General features: G+C 45.5%; 1 protein-coding gene across 3 annotated transcripts in view; it reads right to left on the reverse strand.

Moving 5' to 3' along the window:
- Positions 1-1669: 1669 nt before the first annotated feature.
- Positions 1670-27897, reverse strand: part of LOC118080440 (proton-coupled amino acid transporter 1-like) — a 47613-nt gene continuing 21385 nt past the window's right edge. For all 3 annotated transcript variants that reach the window (XM_035105699.2, XM_060271629.1, XM_035105698.2), the window contains 2 exons: positions 22079-22248; positions 1670-7063 (listed from right to left, as the gene is read on the reverse strand). In XM_035105699.2, the coding sequence (XP_034961590.1) occupies positions 6801-7063; positions 22079-22248 (433 nt within the window). In that variant the 3' untranslated portion in view covers positions 1670-6800. The remainder of the gene's footprint in view (positions 7064-22078; positions 22249-27897) is intronic.

Here is a 27897-nt window from a genome sequence, read left to right on the forward strand (position 1 = left end):
AGCCAGACAGATGGTTGTTAATAGCCTGTTAACTATTAAGTCTGGGCTTAAAAAGTTTGTCCTGAAGAGGACACAGTAGTTGAGGGGAGAGATGGGAGGAGTTGGAGGAAAAAGCAAGGAAAGTTATGCTGGGAATATGACTGGGTGTTGTGAATAATAAAGATCTCCTTAGAAATCAGTCAAATCTATTTCTTATGGATGATGGGGAAGATATAAAAATGAGTTTTTATGATTATTTTTATTTCACCCTTAGTAAACCAACACCTCCAGTGCACCAGGAAGTCATTATTCAGACTCAAACAAATAGACACATTGGTTTCCCTGTCTCACTACGGGGGTTCGTTTACTCAACCATTCTAAGACTGCATTATCACCAATTCCTGCAATTGTGAAAAGGCACTGTGCTTATTTTGCATGAATTGAAGTCCCAATTGCATTGTCACTATAATAATTTATTATTTATACCCTGCCAATGTGGCTGGGTTTCCCCAGCCACTCTGGGTGGCTTCCAATCGAATATTAAAAACACAATACAGCATCAAACATTAAAAACTTCCCTAAATGGCATTAGTTGTCATTTAAACTCCCAAATTTTACATGTTTTCCTTTTTACACACGTTTATATACACACCACAAATGAGGATTACACTTAATGCATCTGATGAAGTAGAATCCAGTACACAGAAACTGATGCAAGTAGATAAATAGGGACCGCTCAGGCGGGAAGGTAAACTGATGCAAGAAGTACTAATCCAATGTTATACTGGATTAGAAGTCCAATTCCGACAAGATCAAATTAAGTGTATTTATCCCAAACACATGAGATGGTAGACACTCACTGGACTGCACTCCTCTTCAGAGTGCAGGTGGGAAGAGGGTTAAAATGATACAATGCTGTCCCATACAAAAAAAACCAAACAAACCCAACCCGAAAAGTAAGATAAGGTGAAATTCCCAGCTTAGTTTTCTTCTTGAGAAGTAGGTTACCATGTATCTACATTTTCCTTCCTTCAAAAGGGGCAATATTCCATCACATGAGCTCCCAACTTGCAGTCAAGTTCAAACCAGATGCAGTGGTACCTCTAGTTACGAACTTAATTCGTTCTGGAGGTCCGTTCTTAACCTGAAACTATTCTTAACTAGAGGCGTGCTTTCACTAATGGGGTCTCTTGCTGCCACTGTGCCACCGGCACACAATTTCTGTTCTCATCCTGGGGCAAAGTTCTCAACTCGAGGTAACTCTTCCAGGTTAGTGGAGTTTGTAACCTGAAGTGTTTGTAACTCGAGGTACCACTGTACAGCTCTTAACCACACTGTTTGTGGGAACAAGGCCTCAGAGCAGGGAGGAGGTTAGGGTTAGCCACAGCCAATATGGCCAATGGTCAAGGATGATGGGACTTGTAGTTCAACGACATCAGGGCCAAAGGATTGCACAGGTTGTCCGTTCCTGCAACAGTGGGTTACCTTGAGATGGCTTTAGGACAGCCCATAAAAATACTGTGTCTAAAGCACTTCTGTAAGTTGATCAGCAAAAGAAACCTACATTCTGAGAGAGGAAAACCAATACATTATTTCAGAATCTGAGAACTGTTTTCCTGAAAACAGTGCTCTCACAAAACAGTGCATCAAAGGTTGATGGTAAATGTATCAGTAAGGCATAATAAAGGAGGACTAGACAGTTTTGAGTTTATTTTTCTTCATCAGAACCATGTTTCTTATCAAGATCTCATATTCAGAAATCATCATACCATTATTATTATTATTATTATTATTATTATTATTATTATTATTATGTTACACACAAAATGTCCAGGGCTATTTACATAAAGAAAAACAATTAAAATCCAGGTAAAACAAATCGTAACATACAATACTCTGTGCGACATCTCACCAAGCTTCCGGTTAAAAAAGCAACCCAGTTCTTTGTGTGGCAACCCAGTCCTCACCCACAGAGGCTTAAATAACTAAAATTAGTAATCTGCTGAAGTTAGATATTAGGAGATGTATACAAACAATCCAAAAACATTCCAAACAAAGTCATTGTTGAAAACTTATAAAGTTAAAAACAGACTTTATTGAATAATATATCCAGTAAAGAACATGATTCAGGAACAGCACCATTATACACACATACACAACTGAGCATTTCCACTTGATATGCACAGTAGCAGCAAACAAAATATTTGCTTGCAACAGACAAATTTAGGCACAAATAAATACACAATGAATGACTCCATATACACAGACACAAACACACACACACCCCTTTGCCCATCTTCAAAGCTACCTGTTCTTTCACAACCATTTTGCGGATAATCCTATGTATTTCCTTCTGCTTGGTCATTTTTTAGAAACATCAACATATTCCCTAATTTAACGTGCCCTAAAAAATATATGAGACAACACAGGAATGTCCTTCAAAGGAGCACTGACATTCCCATATTCTCCTCTAGCTAATCACAGGCAAACCCAGAATAACCTCATGGGATTTCAAAGTAATCCCAGAGGCTGGATCTGCACAGGCAACAAGGCTTTCCCATAGTCTTCTATAAGGAGGCACATAAATGATGTGCTTCAATCTGGCAACCATGTTGTATGTGTGATTGTGCAGAGCGAAACGTTACCAGTTGTGAGCTTATGCAGGTCACAGCCAGCAAATCCCCTCCCGTAGAAATTTAAGGGAAGACCTGAGTTGCGTTTGGATCTTGTAAGCATCTTTCCCACAACTGTGATCACCATGGTAGTATTAAAGATAAGACAGAAAAATGACACATACATTTGGTTTGAGATTGGAATGCCCTTTCTATCCTTTTTCAAAGTCAACACAGAAATATCAATACAGATGACTCTCATGGAGAGAGTATGTGAAAGGTCAGATTATTGTCTCAACTAGACCAGGAGACTATCATGAAACTTAACCAGGTATCAACTGTCCAGAAACTGGGACGTGGAAATCCCTCTCTGGTTTTAATCACGAGGTGCTGGAAATGTTTTAACCGGGCAAAAATACTCAGTTCAGTAAAATCTCCTATTGTCTGCATTCTGTACAGAGCACAACTAGGCCTCGGTTCACTTGCATGGTACTTTGAACAGCAAGTAAAATGGGTACTTCATAAACCATAGATCTCCAAAGACCACCATATACCCGGTAACAGTAACAAGGCTGCACAGATAAGTGTATTTGCCAGCACCCAAACAATACATGTTATATTTAGCAGTAATCCAGATACTAATATGTGGTGTCCCTCCACAATCTCCAGCCAAAGATTCACGGCTGTTAAAGCAGTTTATTTATCTAGGAGTCAGGTAGAACCATTATTCACACTGAAAGGAGCACTTCAACTAATATTTAATTAAGACTAGAAATTATTAAGGTACCATTACAGTAACAGATTAAAACAGATTAAAAGGTTTCTAAATGCAGTGGTATTGAATGTTTAATTCAATGTTTATCCATGCTGGACATTATGGGAGCAATGAAAGTCAAGGAGGACACCCCATAATACAAAGAGAAAGGAAGAGGGTGGCATTCTGACCCGGAAAATTAAAAAATCATCATCTTCCAGCAGGTGATTTTTAATAAGACATGCAAAATAGTATAAATGGCACTCAGCTGAGAAGCTGGATGAGCTCCAGGGCTAAATGAAGGCAACTCAGGTTCTCGAATGATTGCTTCATCGCCCCTTTAAAGTTCCCTTGTTTGGCTTACCCCACGACAAACAGCTGCTAGTCTTCAGACACTAAAATTTAAGATACAACAGTAGGAAGTGAAAGTCCCTATGAGTTGTAAGCCTAATGATTCTAGTAAACTAATGCGCAACAATCAGAAATAGTCTTGAAGGAATGGCCTGCCTAAATGCCAGCTCATAAAAAAGGAGTCCCTACTGTGAAATTACTGCTTAAAGCCAATTTAATTTTATCTCCTGTAATTCTTACTTAAAGCTGTGTGAGTGTTCTGTAAAATATAATCTAAAAATATTGTGCCCTAATTTCTACCTACCAACACAGCGGGGTTCTGCACTGTAAGTGCCCCCACTGAGGTTCTGGATCCAGTGGGCAAAACGTAAGCAATTTCAATTAATGTCTCAGCATTAAGTAACAAGATAGTACAGTATAGAGAATTTGTCCAGTTTTTAATCCTATTTCTCTAAACCCCTGCCTTCCTTACCATGTAGGAAGAGAAATGCTTTCCCAGTGTAAACCTAAAGTCGACCTCAAAGGAAAGGATACATTTGTAGTAGTGTTATGAGAATTAAAAAGGGGCATAGAAAGCCATTCTACATTTCTCTGAGAGTGGTAGTAGGATTTACATTGGAGACTAGTAAATAAAGCGTCGTGATTACATATGAGAGAGAGAGAGTGAGAGTGTTAAAGGAACATTTTTAAAAAGGAAGTATGGATAAGTACTTCCTTAAACTTACACTTGAGCAAAGCTATCTCAGAAACTTTTTTATCAACAGTAAAGTACAATGTCTGAAGTGTTATCTCTGGCACTCATGAAATCTCCCACTTCTAACCCCCTGGCTTGAAATTTGGGGTTTTATAGTTCTGTAAAGCCAGCCCAGTTGCTTAGCTGCTCTATGTTTCTAGGTGCCATGAGCACCATGCCTTTCTTTGTTTAGCTGAGAAACCAACAGTACAATTCTGCACAAATTTACCCACAAGCAAATCCCATTAAACTCAATAAGGGTTACACCCAGAGAAATAAATACAGGATCCGTCGGAAGCCTTGATGAATCAAGACAGAAGTGCAAGACACTGCAATGTAAGCTGTACATATGTACAAGGACTTTAGCAACCAGAAACAGTTATATTACATACTCAATAAATTAATGCTGTAACAAACAATTAAAATATACTTCTGAGCATTTTTTTAAAAAAAGGAAGTTGGTTTGCGTCCACTATAAAGTTTAAAATGGGCTTTGTTAAAATAGTAAGTGTACAATACCATACAACATGCACTGAAAGTTAAGTTGAACTCAGTAAGTTACTTCTGAGTAGACATATTTAGGACTGCACTCCAAGTTATGGTTAGCTAATGTGCAAAATTTGAATTTTAGACAAAAGAACTTCACCAAATCAAGCTGGCACATTAAGTTTTGCTTTTTAAAAAAATCCCAGACCAGTTATTTTAAGAAAGCAATGTGATTGTAAAATCTGTATCAACAGGAGAGGAAATAATATAGTAGAAGACAAAAAATGCAAGGTTATTTTTAAAAGTAAGACTTTTCATGTACATATTCAACACCTTTATTTTTTTTGTGGGGGGCTTTGATTGGTTAATTTTTCAGGGCCTTTTAGCATAGGACATTTTACTCAGCAGGTGTAGTAAAAAACGTACACATGTGAAGACCGCACAGATGACAACTAACGAAAGTCATGTTCAACAGCAAGCTCCCAACTGTGTGCATAGGAGTCACAAGAGGGGCAGCCAAAATCATCCCACATCTCTCTCTCTAGATGGGTGTGCTTGTCTTGTCCTCTCATGTAAAATGGCTCTCATTTGTAGGCAAAGTTAGATTCCATTGAATTATGACCCAATACATGGGCACAGCATCAACAGTTGTGATTTCTGTACATTTTGTATGGTCACTGCTTCCTTTTCTTCAAAACCGAATGTTTAGCAACTGCTTGTTGCAACTTTCATTGCAAAACAGGAAAGGATGGCTTGTATCCTACAGTTGACTATGTCCTGCCATGGATTATAATCAGTATTACCTCCCTCTTTGAAATTATTACCGTATCCTATGCCCAATTCATACAAGGACCTTTCTCCCAGGATTCTTGAAACCACAGAGTCTCAAGTATACCCCCTGCCATGGAGTACTGCTGAGGAGCAACAGAAACTGCCATCTTTAGCATACAACCCAATTAGTGGTCCAAGTACTGTACGTTGTATTTTATTGCGCTTGAGTCTACCTACGACTCCATCGTTACTGCTGATATGAACCCAAAAGTGGAGAAGGGGACAGGGCAGAAAGCAAGAAGGGGACATTAGCAACAGGCTCTTCAATCTGTGCAGTCCACTTAAAAAAACAGCTAACAGACTTCTGTTGGTTTCTCTCCTATTCTGTGCTGGCTACCACTTCCAAGTTATATGTCATTTCCCCAAGAATGCAGACACACATTTAAAGCTCAATGCAATCTGTAAGACAGAAGCATTTTAGAACAGCAGCAAAGAGATTCAAGGATTTTTGTTTGTTTGTTTCAATCCCATCATACTTCTGTTATGGAATCCAAGGTGGCATTCAGGAGGTTTCCAGGAGGCCTCCCATCCAGGCACCGACCAGACCCGACCCTGCTTAGCATCAGCAAAATGGTGGCATCTTGTGCCTCCAGCCCATACACTCGGTCTTGGGTTCTCTTCCCAAGGCATGGTAACATGATGTTTAAAGCGCTTTGTCGCCCTTTTGACAGTATTGGAATTATTAATTCTCTAGATTCCAGAGGAGACTGTATAAACCAAGATCCCTGCAGACTATTCAGCATCATTCTACCAGAGAGACTCGCACTGGAGCAGACAACAGAATCCCACTCTTATCAAAGACTAATAACTGTGCCGTGAAGGTTCTTCAATCAACCGCCCCTGACTTTGCATAAAGAAGCATAGACGCGGATAAGAGTCCTGCCTTTTCCACTGTCCGCTTGCATTTAAATCAGCAAAATAAATACGGCCGGGAAGCAAAGAAGTGGCAACGAGTCACTGCAGTTGCTACAATGGAAACCAGGATCCAGCCAGGCTGACGAAATATTCTATAGCAAAGGAAAATAGAAAGGTGCGCACAGGTTTAGTGTGTCATTTATAAGGCACCGGTGGCATTGACGGCGGTGGGAGTTGGTACGATGAGTTCAAAGAGAGACTCATAGGTTCCCACCACAAACCCAGCAAAACCAATGAAACTGATCAGGATATCTTTGGCAATGGTCAAGGGGTGCATGCCATCAGAGTAGTAGGTGGCAATATGCAGAAGGGGCGGGATGATCAGGGCGAGGGCACTGCTGCTGATTGAGCCCACCAGAGAGATGACAATGCCCAGTCGAGGAATCAGGATTGCCAGCAGACCTGAGACACAAAAGAAACAAGAGGAAATAAAAACTTGGTTAGGGAATGCATCTAATTGTAAACATTTGTTATTAGCAAAAGGAGATTCTACAATAGGTTGCTATCGACTTTAAATGTATAAGATAAAACAGAGCACTGTGGCTGATTTAAAAAACCCAAAAACAAATATGTGGATTTATCCAGCACTGTAGAGTATAGGAGCCAACTCCCAAGGTCTCTTTGCCCCACCCCTAAAATATTTGAGGGGCCTAGCCCTCCCCCCAAGGTTAATAGGCATTGCCATTCAAATGGTGTGCCACGTCATGCGATCAATTATGCGGGCAGGGCTTACCTGCCCCCCACTCCAATATTCTATTCAAGTTGGCACCCCTGCTGTAGAGGGAGGCTGTAGTGGAAGAGATCAAAACTCAGCAGCAGAATGTTTCGCATGCATAAGATCCTGGGTTTAATCCTCAACATCTCCTAATAAAAACTGTCTCAAGTAGCAAGCAATGCAAAATATTCCTTTCTGAGACCTTGAAGACCTGCTGCCACTCTGGGTCCCAACTCTAGTAGGGCACATGATGAAAGCTATAGTCCGGTAATGTTGGCTACCCCTGGAACAGACAGTATTGGGCTAGATGAGCAAATGGTCCACTTCAGTGACCAACAGCTTCAACATTTCCCAAGAACCAGCCTAGAGGTTCCTTCTAGCAGCAGAGATGGTACAGTGGTGGGGAAGAGGCTGGGCAATTTGGAAATTCAATCCCCAGATCCTTTGCTTGCTTTACAGTGAGCTGGGAGGAGGCGCGGAAGGAGCTCCCGTCCGTTCCTCCTCTCGCCTCGCTGTAAAGCAATCAGACCTTGAGGGAAGCCTCAAGAAGAAAGGAAGGAAGGAAGGAAGGGGTGAGAGAGAAAGAGAGACAAGGAAGGAAGGGGTGAAAGAGAGAGAGAGGAAGAGAGAGGGAAGGAAGGAGGGAGGGAGGGCGGGAGGGAGGGAAGAGAGAGAAGGAAGGAAGGAAGGAAGGAAGGAAGGAAGGAAGGAAGGAAGGAAGGAAGGAAGGAAGGTGTTATGTACTGAGCTGAATCCTAGAACAATAGGATTCAGAATCAGCGGGAGCTACCCAATCCAACTCCAGGTGGAAGTGAATCCGCAACCTGATTGGCCTGCTGGAGCAGCCAATCAGGCGGCTGGCAGAAGTGAATCTGCTACCTGATTGGCCTGTAGGAGCAGCCAATCAGGCTGCAGGCAGAAGTCAATCCACAATATAATTGGCCCACAGGTGTAGCCCTGAAGTAGCCAATCACGCAAGGCCCATTGTGTAAATAATGTATATAAGCAGATGGTTTTGGGAAAAGAGCCATTCGTCTTCTCTTCTTCTCCTTGATGAATATGAGCTGAATAAAGAGCATGAAATTCACTCTCGACTCCGAGTATATTTCACTGGCGACGAGGATGGGATCCTGATGAGCTGACCGCCACCACGCACTGCACCGCAGCACCGCCACCTGCTGCACCGCTGCATCGCACCGTGCATCCAGGCTTCAGCTCCAGGACCCAAGGAACCCAGAATGGCAACCGACAGCAGCTTCTTGCCATTCAAACCAGCATCAGGAGACTGGGAAGGGTACGCCGCCCGTTTCAACTTCCTCCTGCAAGCGAAAGAAGTCACCAACGATGCCATGAAGAGGGCGACATTCTTCAGCGTCTGTGGAGAGGAGACGTTTGAAATCGCCCGGGCTCTCCTTGCACCTAGAGATGTCGCTACCGTCTCTTACAAAACAATAATGGAACGGCTGAAGGAGCACTTCTCACCACAGCCCTCGGTGGTAGCTTGCCGAAATGCCTTCTACGCAAAGCGGCAAGCCCCGGGGGAAACCATAACTGGGTTTGTGACCTCCCTCCGCCAAGCCGCCCGGTTATGCAACTTCTCAGAATTGGAGAACATGCTTCGTGACCGCCTCGTCGGTGGCCTGAGGGACGAGATGTTGCAACGACGCCTCTACGCCAAAAAAGACCTCACGTTCCAGATTGCTCTGGAGGAAGCCCTGGCAACCGAAGCCGCCGAGAGGTCAACGCAAGAGGCACGACCGGCCCCGCCATCCCAACCGAGGGTCTACCACGAAGACCTCACCGACGAATCCGAATCTGACAGGGAGGAAGTACACCGAGTACAGCGGCGCACTCAAGCAGCAGACACACCACAGCAGCCTCGACGAGAAGGAGGGAACTGTGCAAGCTGCGGGGAGAACCACGAGAGGAGGACCTGTCGTTTCCGCAACGCAGAGTGCAGGCAGTGCAGAAAATTGGGACACATCGCCCGGGTGTGTCGGGCTCGACTCACCCGTCGACAAGCATCAGATGACCGACCCAGGAGCCCCAGGTCACACGGCACCATGCACCAAGGCAACTCGACGGAGATCACGGACTACCAGGTATTCCAGTTGCCCCATCCCAGCACAGAGAAAATTTATATAGAGGTACAGATAGAGGGAGCCCCATGCCGCATGGAGCTGGACACGGGTTCAACTCTATCCATAATCTCGGCCCGAACATTAAGGGAACTGTGCCCTAATGGGGGTCCCAAACTAAGGCCGGCCCCATTCACCCTCCGGGACTTCCAGAAACGTAAGGTCCCTACTATGGGGGTGGGGACCTTCAGGGTGCAATATCGAGGGCGAAAGCAACAATTGGACTTGCTGGTAGTTAAGGGCCCCTACGTTAGCTTACTGGGACTGGCATGGTTTGGACCTCTGGGGCTAGCCGTTACCGGAGTGAACCGCACTAGCTTACAAGTGGACGTGGACACCATATGCAAAGAGTTTCCAGGGGTTTTCGATGGGGCATTGGGACGATATACAGGACCCCCCATTGCCCTACAGCTAGACCCCGCTGTACGACCCATCAGGCACAAGGCCCGCCGGGTCCCGTTCGCCCTGAAACCCCGCATAGACGAGGAATTGGACCGGCTCGTGGAGCAAGGAGTGCTGGAGCCGGTGCCCAACGCCCCCTGGGAAACTCCAATTGTCACACCCGTCAAGCCTAACGGTTCGGTCCGCATCTGTGCAGACTACAAATGCACCATAAACAAGGCTCTCACGGCCCATGCATACCCAGTGCCAGTGGTCAGCCATGTCCTCGCCACCCTGGCTGGGTCAAAAATCTTTGGCAAACTGGACTTGGCCCAAGCATATCAACAGTTGCCTGTGGACGAAGCCACAGCAGAGGCTCAGACGATTGTGACGCACAGAGGGGCATTCAGAGTTAAGCGGCTGCAATTTGGCGTTAGCGTGGCACCAGGCATATTCCAGAATCTAATGGACTCTCTCCTTAAAGGGATTCCTGGCGTCACCCCCTTCTTCGATGATGTACTGATCGCCGGGCCCACACCAGAGGAATTTGAGGACCGCCTCCGCTCCGTCCTGCACCGTTTCCAGTCGGCGGGCCTCAAGGTGAAGCGGGAAAAGTGTTTACTGGGAGTGCCGCAGGTGGACTTTCTGGGATTTAAGGTGGACGCAGAAGGGGTCCATCCAACCGGTGACAAGGTACGGGCCATTTGTGAGGCCCCAGCGCCCAAGAGCAAGCCCGAACTTCAGTCATTCTTGGGACTATTGAACTTTTACCATGCCTTCCTTCCCCATAAGGCAGCGGTAGCGGAGCCCCTACACAGACTCCTAGATAAAAGGGCCCCTTGGGTGTGGGGCCAGCGACAAAGGGCCGCATTCCAGGCAGTCAAGGACTTGCTCGTCTCGAACTCGGTCTTGGCACACTTCGACGAGAGGCTGCCAGTGGTGCTGGCATGCGACGCCTCTCCCTATGGCATCGGCGCTGTCCTGGGACACCAACTCCCGGATGGAAGAGAGGTGCCGGTGGCATACTTCTCCCAGACGCTTGCTGCAGCCGAACGAAACTACTCACAGATTGACAAGGAGGGTCTGGCAATCGTGAAGGGCGTAAAAAAATTCCATGATTTCTTGTACGGGCGGCCCTTTACCATAGTGACTGACCACAAGCCGTTGCTTGGCCTGTTTGCCCCCGAGAAGCAGACCCCCCAAGTGTTGTCTCCACGTGTCCTCAGGTGGTCAATTTTCCTTGCCGGCTACCAGTATGCACTAATCCACCGCCCTGGGAAGGCGATGGGCCACGCAGACGCACTCAGCAGGCTACCACTACCAGAAACAGGCCCCGACCCAGCGCCTGCGCAAGAGGTTATGACCCTGGAGCTGCTTCCCGACCGACCCATTCAGGCACAAGAAGTTGCGCACCATTCCACAAAAGATAGGGTCATCTCCCGGGTCCTGGACTGGGTGTGGCGAGGATGGCCCAGCAGCAGCCCCGGGCCAGAATTCGCTGGCTACACAAACCGCAAACATGAACTGTCGGCCCACAAGGGGTGCCTGTTATGGGGAAGCAGGGTTGTTGTTCCCCAGCCCCTCCGCAAAAGGGTCCTCACAGCCCTACACGAGACACACCCAGGGGTAGTGAGGATGAAGGCCCTTGCCAGGAGTTATGTGTGGTGGCCGGGGATTGACAGAGAGATAGAGGCCTGGGTCCAACACTGCCAGACCTGCCAAGAATCCCGCCCGGATCCCCCAAGGGCCCCAGTCCAGCCCTGGGAGTCCGCCCGACATCCATGGTCACGCTTGCACGTGGACTTCGCTGGCCCCTTCCAGGGAAAAACATTCTTCATAGTGGTGGATTCCTACACCAAATGGCTGGAGGTCGCACTGGTACCGTCCACTTCTACGGCGGCAGCCATCCGGGTACTACGTAAGCTGTTTGCAACCCACGGGCTCCCTGACACCCTCGTCTCGGACAATGGAACCGCATTCACGTCAGAGGAGTTCCAGACCTTCACAGCGCAGAACGCCATCCGCCACATCCGCTCAGCACCATTCCACCCTGCCACCAATGGCCAAGCGGAGCGCATGGTGCGGACCACCAAGGACAGCCTCCGCCGCATAACACAAGGGGACTGGGAATACCGCCTTGCCGCATTTCTTCTAGCACAGCACAGCACCCCAAGTACAACGACGGGCCGGAGCCCAGCTGAACTACTCATGGGCCGGCGCCTTGCAACTAGACTGGACCGACTTCACCCCGACAGAGCTCAGGATGAGGTAGTGGTGGGGAAAGGCAGGAACCCCCGGACATTTGTGGCCCAGGACCCAGTGTATGCAAAGAATTTTGGGGCAGGCCCAGCATGGGTACCCGCCACAGTCACCAAGGTGACCGGTCCCGTGTCGTACGAGGTACTAACGGAAGGGGGGCAATGTTGGCGCCGCCACTGCGACCAGCTACGGCGACGATTCCCAGGAGGAACCCGGGAGGAGAGCGGGACAGAGGGGTCCCAAGGGGACAGCAGGGCAGTGAGGCCTGTAGAGCGAGAGGGGTGGGCAGGGGAAGCAGAAGCAGTAGGCACAGAGGGGCGCCCCGAGGCTGGAAGGACACCGGAACCAGAGTCACAACCTAGTGGTTCAGTGGCGCCAGACCAGACAGCCCCGGCACAGCCAGCAGCCTCGGAACACGAGCCAGAACCAGAACCCCTGACCAAGGAACACCCCAGGCCACAACGCACACGGAGGCGGCCAGCAGACCTTGGGGACTACGAATGCAACTTCCCGGGCAGGACTGGAACTTAGAGGGGAGGGGTGTTATGTACTGAGCTGAATCCTAGAACAATAGGATTCAGAATCAGCGGGAGCTACCCAATCCAACTCCAGGTGGAAGTGAATCCGCAACCTGATTGGCCTGCTGGAGCAGCCAATCAGGCGGCTGGCAGAAGTGAATCTGCTACCTGATTGGCCTGTAGGAGCAGCCAATCAGGCTGCAGGCAGAAGTCAATCCACAATATAATTGGCCCACAGGTGTAGCCCTGAAGTAGCCAATCACGCAAGGCCCATTGTGTAAATAATGTATATAAGCAGATGGTTTTGGGAAAAGAGCCATTCGTCTTCTCTTCTTCTCCTTGATGAATATGAGCTGAATAAAGAGCATGAAATTCACTCTCGACTCCGAGTATATTTCAGAAGGGGAGGGGAGGGGAGGGGAGGGGGGAGGAAGTACCTACCAAGCCTGCTCTTGCGAGAAGCAGTGGTGGGATCAGCGCCCCGAAAGGAGCCCTTTCGGAGCGCTGATCCCACCACCGGCTCTCGCAGGGGCAACCGTGGCTACCCCCCCCCCCCACTATTGCGAGTGGTGGCGGCAGGATGATTGCCCCGAAAGGAGCCCTTTTGGGGTGCTGATCCCTTTTGGGCTACCCTCCCGTTCTTGCGAGAAGCGGCGGCAGGATGAGCTCCGCAGCTGCTTGCCCCTCTGCCGCTGGGAGCCGGGAGGAGGGGTCTCCGGCTTGCTGTAAAGCCAGCGGACTGAGAGCTGTTTAAACGCTCCGCACACAGCGGGTAAGCAGCTCTCGGTCCGCTGGCTTTACAGCGAGCTGGGAGAAGGGACCCGGTTCTCGCTTTGCTCCATAAGGGGCACAGAGATTTTCCCTTGCTTTTTAAGAGGGGAAAAGTGTCTTATGGAGCAAAAAATACAGTTAAAAAGTCTATTAAATAATACAGGGGTGGGGAAAGCTGTGGCACTCCAGCTGTTGTTGGGATACAACTCTCATTTGCCCCAGCCAGCATGACCAAGTATCACAAACAAGGAGCATATGATGCAGATAATTTTTTCTGTTGGGCTTGCAGTATATTAGCAGGAGGCCTGTGTGGAGTATGCTGACCCACAGCAAAAATGTTAACCACAAAAGGAGAGGGGCAGCTATGGGGTAATGGTCTCAAAACAAGCACAGGCATGAAGCCATGGTTGAAAGTTGGCCAAAACAACACACAGTGCGCAGTGTTAACTGTCCAGATGTTGCATCCAGAAATTAAGCCCTGAAACTGATGCTCTGAAGTCACAGTGCATCATAGAATTAAGACAGAGGTAAGCCTTTGGGTAACATTAGCACACATTTTAAGGCACTCGTATTTCCCTCTTCCAGCTCCTTCCTTTTCTACTATTTTTTTTTTGTCAGAGGCCAAAGAAGCCGCAAACTCTACCAAAGACACATGCGTAAAGTATGCAGCAATGCACATGTTGTTGTTGTTGTTGTTTTGTTTTTAAAGATGCATTTCCCCTTTTCATGCCATTGCCCCCAAATCCCCTTTCTAGACACTCAATATACTCAATGCTGAGTTGATGTTGAGCCGTGACAGTGATTTTTTGATGACAGTTCCCCATATGTGAATGCCTCTCCCTCCCGTGAGGTGTCTCTGTCCCCCTCTTTATTTTCTTTCAGGAGGAATTTTACAACATTCCTGTTTACCCATGATTTGAATACTGAAAGTTTCTGTGCGTGGCAATCTTGAAAATATTTCTGTGAATATATGTGATTGTCTTTGCTATGCTTTTGATAAAATTGTTTTAACACATGAGCTTGCCACCTGGCCTTCTTTAGGAGGAAGTGGGAGGGATATAAATGTAATTCATAAAGTAATAAAGTAATATGAGCCCAGCCAGATGGGCAGATGATGATAATGATGATGATGATGATGATGATGATGATGATGATGATGATGATGATTGGAGTTCTAACCTGAGGATGATTCTGCTGCCTGATGCTTCTGTGGTGTTTTAAGGCATAGACAACTCCTGCTAAAATGAAGCAGTAAAAGAAGAGAATTCTCCATAATAAAGCTGGCTTTTGTTGGCAAAGAAAGTAGGGCACTTCAAAGAGAAGAATCACCATGACCAGAGAGAAGGAGGAATTGGTTTATTTCCTGAAAAAAATCCAGTGTGTTTTCAAAGTAGGATGTTGCTTTTCCAGTTTCTACAGGCTTCATATTATCAGTGAGAAGAATGCTCTCAAATAAGCCTGGGGGACTGGGACAAATCAAATTGTGAGAGGGAGGCAAGCAATAATGCAGTATTTTAAAATGAAAGACTTAGCTGCTTTATAGGTGACACGGTGGTGGGGTATTGGGGTGGGGTGAGAACTTATTTGAATACTTTTTTTAGATGAGGGATGGGAAGCCTGTGGCCCTCTTTAGATGTTATTGAGCTCCAATTCCCATAATATCTAACCATTAGTCATACTGGTAAAGGTTGATGAGAAGTGGTGCCCAGCAACCTCTGCTGTGCCACGGATTCCCTGTGATTGACAAGGTGGAAGCTTCCAAGGGATGCAGCAGTTCACTGTGATGGAGTTCGATTTTAAAGCAGCAAGCAAACAAGTCACAGACGCTCCTCCAGCCTTAGGGAAGCTTACAACAGCAAATCAAAAATGCATACATTCTCTGTTTAGTGTATGCAAGGACCCCTATCAGCTAATGCATCTAAAGTTTCAAGCTCCCATGTGTCAACTTGACTTGAAAGCCATCAATGATTGACCATTCACTATGACAATTAGATGGGCATTCCATGTCCAGACCCAGAGAACCTCTGACTGTAGTCTGCTGGAGACAAAATAGGGCTGCAGTACTTGTGAGTTTTTCAGAAGCCTAGGTTTAGCCACTAGTGGAGGAGATCATGGGTGCAAGTTACATAATTTTGAACACTGAATTTAATAGCCTGGGGCGGTGCATCAGTTCACCTGCTTCAACATGTGGCAAGCCAACTCTGCTCTGTTTGGGGACACTCTTCCTCATTCAGCTGAGTGGAGTTTTGGTCTTTACTCCAAAGTCCTGCCCTTCCAGAACCACAGCCGGACATCATTGACCAAAGCCCAGTGTTCTAATGGATGCCTTACACCAGGCATGTCAAACCTGCGGCCCTCCAGATGTTTTGGCCTACAACTCCCATGATCCCTAGCTAGCAGGACCAGTGGTTGGGGAAGATGGGAATTGTAGTCCAAAACATCTGGAGGGCCGCAGGTTTGACATGCCTGCCTTACACTCTTGGTGCCAGAACACAGACACAACAGAAGGTGCCTTCCCCCCACAATTATTCAATGGTAGCTATTTGACGGGGACAGGGGTTGAGGGCAAGCAACTTCCGTTGAACTCCACTGCCTTGGGACCAGAACACAGTATTGTCTGGAGGTTTAAAGGCTGTCTCAAGGCAAATCGTTAAAAATGTAGTATAAACACTGACAACTGGGAAACACTGGCCTGCAAGCGCTCCAGTTGGAGAACAGCCTTTACCAAAGGCGTCATGGGCTTTGAAGAAACTCGATCTCAGGACGCAAGGGAGAAAGATGCTAAGAGGAAGGCACGCTTGGCAAATCCACACCGTGATCAACTCCCGCCTGGAAACCAATGTCCCCACTGTGGAAGGAGGTGTGGATCCAGAACTGGCCTCCACAGTCACTTACGGACGCATTGTTAAAACCGTGTTTATGGAAGACAATCTTAATCGGCTACGAGTGATCGCCAAAGAAGAAGAAGAAGATTGTCTGGCCATTTCTCAACATTATCCACACATGTATCTACCAAAGAGACGTCCAAGTAAAAAACAAAAACAACGTGGGAATTCATTTTGAAGATAATCTTATTTTCATTTTATATGAAAGCAGTGCATTGTGTGTGACATCGAAGAGACAAGCTGACCTGGAAACACCTGGGAAGGAGCTTGTGTGAAACTTTGACAATTGCCTTCCCCACCCACAGCACACCTCTCAGATTTTGCCTTACAAAGCAAAAGCTTGTTTTGACTTAAGAAAGCAGGTTTTGAGGAGGACTGAAATGTGGGCTCTCCATTTTTCATGACTAAGGGCCTAACTTTTTAAATAAGCGTGCACAGGAAGGCCAGGGTGCACAAACAGCTACTGAAGGTGCCCTCGAAAGGGGAAAGACTATGGCTGTGGGTTAAGAGGAGGAACACGCTGATAGCAAGGGGAAATAAGCGGAAGCGGATTCATGTTCTCCCTTTCATCTCTACCTTCCCTCCATCCTCTCAAGACACAGCCCCCACCGGGGAGTGCTCAGCAGGACCAGCGGATTAGCTGCCTGTCAAAACACAGCGTCATGAGCCCCTTTATGACTCAACCAATTGTTTCATTTCACAGCAAACAGGATTTTAACGCCCACTTAAAAAAAATAAAAACAGATAGGCAGCAAAACTAAATTACCCAGCTGCAGCTCTTTAGCCCCCAGGAGACAGCGGTTATGCTTTCCATAGATAGCAATTCAAAGGGCTTTTAAACTAGACCTCTCTTTCCCTTTGCTTAGCACTTCAAAACCCAAAATTACATCCTCTCTTCAGACACCCAAGCAGTGACGCAGACATGCTTTGAGGCCAGGAGATCATTTCAAGTAATATTCATGCAACCCACTTAATTGCTTTTATCCTTGCTGAGAGCCCAATAAGCTTTTACTTCCTTGCCTCTGACGGCACAAAACCAATCAGGGATATCTTCTAGAATGGAAAGCGCCCTTGCCCTGAGCATCTTTCCAGCACAGGTCTACTCCCCACCACCACCACCACATCCGGGGGAATCATTTGCAACCACATGCCATCGGCTACCTAAATCCATCTCCTTAAATCTTTGCCCTTCCCTTTTGTTTGGCTCTGGATTCACCAAAGCCCATCTTTCTCAGTTACATGAACCTGCACCCACCATCCTGTTGGCTTTCCGACCAAGGCTGACAAAAATGTAAGAAGAGACTTGCTGGATCAGGCCAGTAGTCTAGTATCCTGCTCGCTCAGTGTCCAACCAGATGCATACGAGAAGCTAAAAAGCGGGACGTGAGCCCAAAAGCACTCCATCCACTTGTGGTATTCAGGGGCACAGCAGTGTTCCACTGTAATAGGAGTGACTGACAGTGCAATCCTACACGCTTCCTTGAGTTTAATTCAGTGGGAATTTACTCTCAGGTAAGTGAGGTCTGTAGGCAAAGAGATTACTTTCTAAATCAGAGGGTTCTATTTCAGAATTGTGTCTCCAGTCCACCTGGCAAAACCAAGTGTGAACAAAAAAATAAGCCATGCAAAGCAGAGCTACATTTAGGAGATTTTTTCTCTCTCTCTTTTGTTGTTGTTAGAAATAGAAGGTCCATGGTAGGAGAAGATGAAAGCATAAGGCACCATGGACCTAGAAACTAGGGTCTCTGGACTAGAATGCTGAGCCATTATCTGTACCACTCTTGTCATCACTCTGCAGCCAACAAAACTCAGGACAAAACTTGAATTGCAGCCTACCCACTGCTCAAGTCTGGTCTTACATTCCTAGCAGGTGCTGATTATCTCTCAAGTTATTATTATTCTTCATTTCATTTCTGTATCGCTTTAGGCAATGGGTATCTTACCAGATCTGTTCCATCAATGCCAAAATTATTTTCAACCTCCCTCTAGTTTGGGCCAGAAACTGCTCTTGTTTTTAAAAGCTCTCCACGGTGATGAGGACTAGAAGCATTTTTCTTATAGTGAATGGTTTACTTTTCATGAAGTCAAACCTTGCATATGATGCGAAGTCTACACCAGCAGAACGTATGTGTAGAGTTTTCTTCACATGCAGCAAGCGACAACTGTACAAGAACTCCCGTTTAACACATACATGTTTCTAGCATGCCAAACTGTTAAAAACCCATCTCCCCGGTTGGGTCATCTTATAAAATACAACTGCCTGCATTCTAAGATTACACTTCATTCAAAGAGGAGATAAAAAAGAAAGCAAGGCAAGCAGCTTTAACACCCCTTTTTGCTAACCACATCTTTTCTGTGACTCAGTTTCAAAGGAGGAACACTAAGTCATTTGAGAATAAACATGGAAAGGAAGGAATTAATATAACTGAAAAATAAACTTGGAGATGGGATAAATGGGATAAATAGATGGGATAAATCTTTATGAAGACAGTGCATTGTAAGGGGCAAAAACTTGAACTCCTGAACTTGCAGTATGAATGCAAAAAGTGCTGAGAGGACTGGAGCATCACTGCTACAGCCATCTGTGCCACAGAAGGAGAGCAATCTGATAAACAAACTGACGGCAGGATCTGCCGAATCGGCTTCAGGATATCAGTGCTGTTCTTATACTTCCCGTTCAACACAACACCAAATCAAGAAGTGTGGAGACCTGGCTTAGGTGACAGTCCTAACTCATCCTCCTCAAAAGGAATTTTGTTTTGGTGAAATTTCTTTTCAGTGGGTTAGATAGTCTCATTGTAATATATAATACAATACTTCTGCCTGCAAACCAGTTACTTTCTTAGATCAAAAATGAAATCTCTTTGAGCACTCTATGCAATCTGTGATGTAATGGCAGCTTCAGTTACAGCACAAATGCTCAAACTCTTGCACATCTGTGATCTCCAATGGTGCTGTGAAGCACCCTTGGACTGATGCATCCGTTTCTGTTGCAGAATTTGGCTTCTGATTCTAATTGTGCCCATTAGGGGGAAAAAACCAGCATTCATTGGATTAGTCTAGACCAGGGACATCCAACTCCCAAGAGACTGCGATCACAGAATAAAAAAATTGGCAGTTCTGCGATCTACTCACAGAATAAAAAAATTGGCAGGTCAAAGTTGTTGTACTTTTTGGGGGGAGCCAAGTCTAAATTGTCTATCTTTTTAGGGGTGCAGCTCAAAGTTGTTGAGCATTTTTTAGGGGGGGGCGCAAATACTTCTGCCACTTTTGGGGGGCACCTGCGACATAAATAGATGAACAGTAAGTCATCCCGCCAGCAGAAACTCCATCTTCCGTTCTTGAAATCATGCGCGGATAAAGGAAAGAGGGAAGGGGAGGGGCCGAATGCTCCCCCCCCCCCCGCGGACGAAATAGAGACCGCGATCAACTTCTAACAACCAAGGGTCAACCTGTTGCTCGCGGTCGACCTGTCGGACATCTCTGGCCTAGACTATGGACCAGGGGTTCCCAAACTAAGGCCCGGGGGCCGGATGCAGGCCAATTGCCCTTTCAATACGTCCCGCGGACGGTCCGAGAATCAGCATGTTTTTACATGAGTAGAATGTGTCCTTTTATTTAAAATGCATCTCTGGGTTGTTTGTAGGGCCTGCCTGGTGTTTTTACATGAGTAGAATGTGTCCTTTTATTTAAAAGGCATCTCTGGGTTATTTGTGGGGCATAGGAATTCAGTCATTATTTTTTTTCAAAATATAGCCCGGCCCCCCACAAGGTCTGAGGGACAGTGGACCGGCCCCCTGCTTAAAAAGTTTGGTGACCCCTGCTATAGACCACCTTGGCTGTGAGTCCTGGAAGAGCTGCTCCCAGCCATGCAGGTCTTTTCCCACATGGCCTGGAATGGAGGGGCCCGGACTGACTCCAGCTACAAAAGCTGAGGTTGCTGAAGAGGTCAGAGACGTCTCTTAGTGCAGACCCAGGTCATGGAGCCTAAGCTTCCACAGCCACTGCCCACCATTGGCGGCAGCAGCACCAGATACGTTCTATGCTTAGGATAATATTTTATTCTCTTGCTAAATATTCTTTTTTAAACGTGCATTTCATACTTGAATGAGTTTGTTTTCTTTCGAAACATTAATTTTCAATACTTTATTTATTTATTGCATTTGTATACCACTCTTCATCTACTTAGCTGTAGACAAGGTTCGGGCAGCATCCTTTCTAGATTCCTCCTTTCTCCCTGCTGCAGTTAGGCAAGCTCTTTGCATCTGTGTGCACATGCATGAACGAGTGCACGTTGGCGAGGAGAAAATGAATATATTCTATGGCAGCAATGAACTTTGCCTGAAGCCTTTACGACAAGCCTCTTCTGGATTGTATCCAGCAGCAATTACATTGACGGTATGTGGTGTCAAGTGATACTGGCTGGGAGATAAAATTATATTGGATCTTAAATAGCATATGCAAGGCTTCCACCATTCTGACACTTGGGACCAGTGATGATCAACATTTGCCAGACTTAGTTTTATCTACCAACACTTCTTCTCAAGCTGGGGAACAGAGAAGTCAAAACAAAACTTGTCTGCCTATTTGTTACTTGCTCTTTTACAGTATTTTAATTTACATACCATTATGAACATCCAGATTTTAATACACCATTCTGACATCAATGGAACATTCCTCCCCCCCCCCATTTTTTTTTGGGGGGGGATTTAAAAACACCCAGATTATGGGGCTTTCCAAATATGTATGGTATGTAAAATTTGCTGATGTAGCTCTGCATCTTCAGCAGTTATTCTGTGTTGCTGAATACATCCAGCATAGTCTATGTCAGGCATAGGCAAACTCGGCCCTCCAGATGTTTTGGGACGACAACTCCCATCATCCCTAGCTAAGACCACCAGTGGTCAGGGATGATGGGAGTTGTAGTCCCAAAACATCTGGAGGGCCGAGTTTACCTATGCCTGGTCTATGTAGTGTCAGATACCACAGATACTGTGTTTTAAGGAAGTTCTCTTTTATATCTATGAAAACCAATCTTGGTGGGATTTTGGCCTATCTCCATCTCCATTCTTTGATGTTCCAATTCCTGCCATATAAGCCCTTTTTATTTTCCCACAAAGGTGCCTGATTTGTCCTCTGGTTCTAAAATTATGCTATACACAATTTTTGTCAATGGCTTTTAGAATAAATTCATCCTTCCCACATTGATCTTCCCAAACCTCCAGAGTCAATTTTCATGGGGTCACAGAAGGACCCCATGGAGATTCAAAACCGCCTTGCCCCTTTGCCAACTGACAGGAACTCTAGATGGGCGTCAACTCAAAATAAGTTATAGAAATGATTTTTGTCACGGAAACCCATGCTAGCAACTTTCCCTTCACATTTACTGTCATACCTCATGTTGCGTCCGCTGCAGGTTACGTTTTTCCAGGTTACGAACGTGGCAGACCCGGAAGTGTTTAGTTCCGGGTTTCGCCGCGCTTACATGCGCAAAAGCACATGCAAATGGCACCCCAGAATGGATCCGGTCCACAACCTGAGGTACCACTGTACAAGGGCTTTTTAAAAAACTACCAAATAACTTCTTGTCAGCAGCAATCATTATTACTCGCTTCAGACACCTCAGCAAAGCGATCTCACTAAGTAGAAGCAGAACAAGCAGTCATAATTTAGCAATTCCCCTGTTCAGGACACTTATTGCGTGCCAAAATGGAATGGAAAATATCCGACCACTCTGATCTCTTACTCACATGTTACGCAGACCAAGGATGCCCTCAGCAGCAGATTGCACCATAATGCCCAGTGCTCAGGGACCTGAGCGATGGCCGTAGGAATGATTATTTCTGCAGGGACGTAGAACTGTAGTGCGTAAGTGAAGAAGATCCCAATGGAGTACAGCAGCTTGACAGACTGATACAACCTGCATAAATAATACAAGAACCGAGAGTTATATCCACTCATCCTCCCAGGTGAAGCATTTACGTCAAAACCAAAAAATGAACACAACCCAGCGACAAAGCAGATTTGGAATGTTTCTGCTCCCCAATCCCGGGAGTACCAAGGGACTCTGGCATGCAATTTCCATTTGCAGGGGAGAGAGAGAATATGAACACTGTTCCAATCCCGGGCTTTGCAGAAACCAAGCTTAACACGGAAAGGCACTTGCCCTGATCTAATGACTTCACTGCTGTATGATGAGGCATGGACCTCCTTGGGCAAGTAATGTCTTTTTCAGAGTCAAGAGGACAGATGCTGAAAAGCTATCTGTCCTTAAGTGATCTCAGAATCAGAATGAAAGTTCTTCTTTCATAAATAATCACAAGTTCACGGGTTGTAAAAGTCAAGGGATTGTATCTAATCAAGTCATAGTCGGAGAAGACCTACAGCAAAATCAATGGGCTTAGGTTAAATGTGGGTCTACTTAAGAGTATAACTTAGTTGGAGACAACCTAAGGAGCCTTCTTTGAAATGGACACTGGAAAGTCTCCCCATTATGTACAGATGTTTGTCCGAAGGGTTAATTTCTTTCATAGACTCTTCCGTTTGGATTTTACTTTCATTAACGGAGCCTGTGAAGTGTCAGAAATCAATCTCCTAAAGTTCACCTCCGAGCAAAACAAGTGGATACAGCAAAGATAACAGCAGGTCATTCCACCACGACATGTGATTGCGCTGATGAAATCCATCAACACCAAAAAATTAGATGGCCTTGCTCAAAGACAAGAAATAGATATGAAGGATGAAGGGGTGTTTTGTTCTTCAGAACAAAAATAGAAACGAACAGAATCCTTGGAAGGAACTGAAGTTCTGCATGTAATTATGCATTTTCATTACTGGCTGGCTCAACAGCTGAAAACAAACGAGCAGGAAAAAATTTTCGGATACTCTGCAACGGCAGTGTGTGTGAATGGAGGATGAATTAAAACTTGCCAATATTGTACGGTCCCTGTGTAATTCAACAGTGCACTGAAATTTGGAATACTGTGCACAGCTCAGGATAACAGCGCTGTCTAGGGTAGTAAAGACAGCGGAGAGGATAATTGGGTGCACTCTTCCCACTCTGGATCAAATCTATGCCTCCAGGTGCTATAAGAAAGCTGCAGATATTGTGCAGGATAGTGTGCACCCCGGAAATGATCTCTTTCAGCTTCTGCTTTCTGGAAGCAGGTACAGTATAGGATCATTAAGACCAGGACTAGCCGCCTGAGAAACAGTTTCTATCCAAGAGCGATTTCGGTTTTGAATGCAGCGAAAGGCAGTCTGTGAGGGAGGGGCATCAGAGTTCTAGGGGGTAAATCAGGAGGGGTATTAGAGTTTTGTAGGGGGTAATTATGCTGATGGTTGTGTAAGTTTGATGTAGATGTTCAATTTCATTGTTCTGCATGGGACAATGACAATAAAGATTAATTATGTATAGTGATCGCAGGGAAAGTGGACAGATAGGGGTTTTTCCTTACTACAGCACCCAGAGCCATTCAATGAAACTGAAGGATAAAAGGTTCAAGAAAGGCAAAAGGAAGCACTTTTTCCATGCACTATAGAGCTCACAAGATGGGGCAACAACCACCAACTTAGATGGCTTTTTAAAAGTCAGCAGAAAAACCCATAGAAGATGAAACTTAGGATTAGAAGCGCTGCGGAACAACAGCAGGAGAGGACAATTGCTCATGTTGCTTATTTATTTTATCTTATTTTATTTACTGTACGTACAGTAAAGTTGCAACTTAGGTGCATCAAGCACCTGGCATTTATTTATTTATTTATTTATTTATTTATTTTTAAGGGAGCTGAAAGGGGGCAAACCCACCTGCCAATGCACCCAATGGGTTTTGACGATACGCAGTTTTGGCTTTACGCACGATCCCCGGAACCTAACCCCTGTGTAAGTTGAGGGCTTACTGTATATAAAGCTGCCCACAAATGTATATAAAAGCTGCCCACTGTTCTCTAGGTGGCTTGCGGAATGTTTTTTTAACCACAGCATCATGAAACAAAGCTTTGCTGCGGTATATTAAAAAAAACCCATTCTGGCAGTAGACTATAAACAGTGGTTCAGAATGCCCAAGAAGCATGTGGTTAGCCACTGTGTGAAACAGGATGCAGCCCTAGCAGGCCTTTGGTCTGCCCCAGCAGGGTTCTTTTTCTCTTTTAATGAAACAGGAAGTATTGATGGAAGGCACTGGGTGAGGCCAGTGAATGCTACATCCTATTTGGCTAATCTGCTTACAACAGGGATGGGGAACCTCAGGCCTGGGGGTGGGGTGGGGGGGGGGCAAATGTTGCCTTCCAGGTCACACTCTCTTTGGCCCTAGCGACTCCCTTCAGATCACACACCTACTCGATTCACAACTTTCACCAAGCCTACTCTGCCCCCTCTTGGAGGGTTTTTGCCTGGACTTGAACTCCAAGAAGAGTTTCTTGCTAGCCTGGAGGATAGAGAGACATGTGTCTGTGTGTGAAGAAACTAGCCTAATGTACAAAGGTAAACTTCACATTCAACGCTCTGCACATTTCTGCCTTGCCCGCCGCAGGATGAGGCCCTTGGAAGGGGAGGATGTGATCTCCAGGCTGAAAAAAGGTTCTCCTTCCGCAATTTAAAAGAGGAGCAGGTGGAAAGAGGAGTGGCCAAGATGGTTATAAGATTAGCTGGACTGCAATAATCACAATTTCTGTTTTTCAAAAAAATGAAAAAAATAATGTTCTGCCCCGAGAACAGCTGTAACATTCTGGAAGTCTGCTTTCACATTGTCAAAAGAGGGAGCCAGCTTTCAGCCGCAATCACAAGCCAACATTGGGTTTTGAACCTATAATTTGGAGCCATATAGCAAGGGTTATACATACTGTAAACAATCCCTTCGAAAACACAACGATTACGTCAAGGAAGCCAAATCTACATGCCCGCAATTACGCAGATTAAAACCCAATTTGCATATACTTATTTTTTTTCTCTATAGAGCATCCAAATGTGTTCATGTTGTTTTGGCAAGTGAATGAAGAAAGACGGGCATGAAGATTTGGTGGGGGAAGGGAAGAGAAAATTTGACAGAGCACCAAGAAATCGATCAGGCCACTAAACCTGTAGCTCCACAGCAGCACCCTTCACTCCGATGTTTGAGCTGTGCCAGATGCTGTAAGTACACACCTGACTACTTCTATGATCAGTAACCCAAAACCTTTGCATTGCATCTTTCTGAGGAATTTCTATGTGCAGTTGAAAAGACGTTCGTCCCATCCTGCAGCAGCAAGCATGATTTTACCCTGACTTTATTTTTTATTTTTAAAGGAAAAGCTGAAGCATACCTTCAAAGTGCTTTTTTTATCAGTTTCAGTCATGAATATTTCACAGTTTTTGATCATTCCCTTTCTCCCACAGCCAAGCGCTCGCCAGCTTTAGCGCGGGTGTAAGTCCCATGCAATACAGACGTCATCGCCGCTTGCACTTTCACCAGCTTGGCTCACAGGCAAGCTATTTCAGGAGCTACCCATAGAGCATGTTTACGTGGAAGACAAGAGTGTTACGTAAAAATGGCAACAATCAAAAGTCAGCAAAAGAACAAACAAGCGAAAAGAGGGGAAGTGAGCCGTCGGTGTGAAAGGAGCTGGATCTCAGTGTCCGGGCTAAACGAAACACTCCTTCAGGTATATAGGGCCAAAGCTGCTTAGGACTTTAAAGGTCAGCACCAACACTTTGAATTGAGCTCAGAAACATTGAACTACAGGAGCTGGACATTGAACTACAGGAGCGAAGAAAGAAATAAGATCAAAGTTAAACTAGGACTTGGTGAAAGGAACAAGGAATGTACAGAAGCTGAAGATATAAATTAACTAATGATAAAATAATAAGGAAAGAGTGGATCAAAGATTTCATACACAAGTGATAGGCATATAAGGAACTGAATTACTAAGCCAAGTCAAACAAATGAACTTTGAACTGAAATAATAAAACAATAAATTGGATTACAAAGTGATTATTTAATGAATAATTGAATCACTAACTAACTCTAAAGTGATAGCATAATGAATTGGATTACAGATTGATTAATCACTTGATTATTGAATTACAAAGTTAAGACAAACAAAGTTAAAATTAATTACGAATTGACTAACAACAGCTGAAACGTCAGATTATAATAAGTAAATATATCAGCTGCTTTACTGAAAATCATACGCACAATTTACTGGAACTAAGATGAATAATTCAGAAGGCAAATAATGAGTTGTATGTATTATCAAGGAACTAAGCAAGAAAGCGAATGAACTGGAATTCTCATTTGATTAGCATCCTAGAGAAAACAGAAATAAAGCTAATACAAATAGAAACTATTAAAGTGAATGGAAAGCCAAGGTAACAAAGGTAAGTGAATATCTAGAAAGCATGGGCCCCAGACAAGTGAAAGAAAAAGAGGACGGAGTCTCATATATTATCGCAATTGGGGGGGGGGGAATCCAACAGATGTTTAACAAGGATATAAAATCCATGGAGGGAAGACTTCAGGAAGGGCTAAGTAAAAAAGAAGTAAAATTGACCCATGGATTATATAACAAGACAAACCTCTGAAACTCAACTTCCGCATAGATCTGGGGTGCATTTGTGCATGTAGAGCTCTCTCTGTCCTTTGGGCCTTGCAGCTTGCAATGCATGACAAAGCTCTAGGCCAGTGCTTCCCAATTAGGGGTCCGGGGACTCCTGGGGGTCCGCGGAACGCATCCAGGGGGTCCGAAGCCCCATTCCTTGCCTCCCCAACAACTAAACTTTTGTCATTTTTGCATGGTAATATCCTAGATTTCATGGTCTGTTTCAGCGCTGTGAGACTTTTCGATATATTGGCCAAAATCGCTTTCGAAATCGCACTGCGACAATGATTTTTGACTCGGCAATATGCAGCAACCCATCGCTCCTTGCGTGAGGGAAAGCAGGGCAGCCGATTTCAAGGCACCGTGGATATCGCAGGATGATCTTGGCTGATAACGCAGCTGCCTTCCCTCACACTGAGAGAAAACGGGACAGCTGATTGCAAGGTTCCGCCTCAAGGTGACAGAGAACGCGGCAGCAGATCGCCCTCACTTCAAGGCACCGTGGTGCTACCTTCCCCTGGCATTGAGGCGGAGCAGCTTTTCTCAGGCAGCTTCACGCACCCTCCCCAATCCCCTCTCACTCAAACCATGCAGTGGAGGTGACTTCCTCTCCTCCCCCCACCCATCCAAACTCCATGGCTGCTCCTTCCCTCATCCCCACGCCTGACCTGCACGCATTCCCACCCGATTTCCGTGACTGTTCCCTCATCCCTATGTCTGATCTCCAATTTCAGACATATATATATCAGAAAATAATAATAACAATAGTAATAATAGTAATATTTATACCCCGCCCATCTGGCTGGGTTTCCCCAGCCACTCTGGGCGGCTACCAACCGAATACAGCAATAAACATTTAAAACTTCCCTAAACAGGGCTGTTTAGCTGCTGATATATCGCAATGCTGAAAAACAGGTATTGCTCAGTCCTAGTCTGTTTTTTAGTATACCTAAAATCCTTTGCTTATTACATTTTCTTCAAAAAATTGTTTCGC

Source organism: Zootoca vivipara, chromosome 2, assembly GCF_963506605.1.
Source record: "Zootoca vivipara chromosome 2, rZooViv1.1, whole genome shotgun sequence".
Lineage (NCBI taxonomy): Eukaryota > Metazoa > Chordata > Lepidosauria > Squamata > Lacertidae > Zootoca > Zootoca vivipara.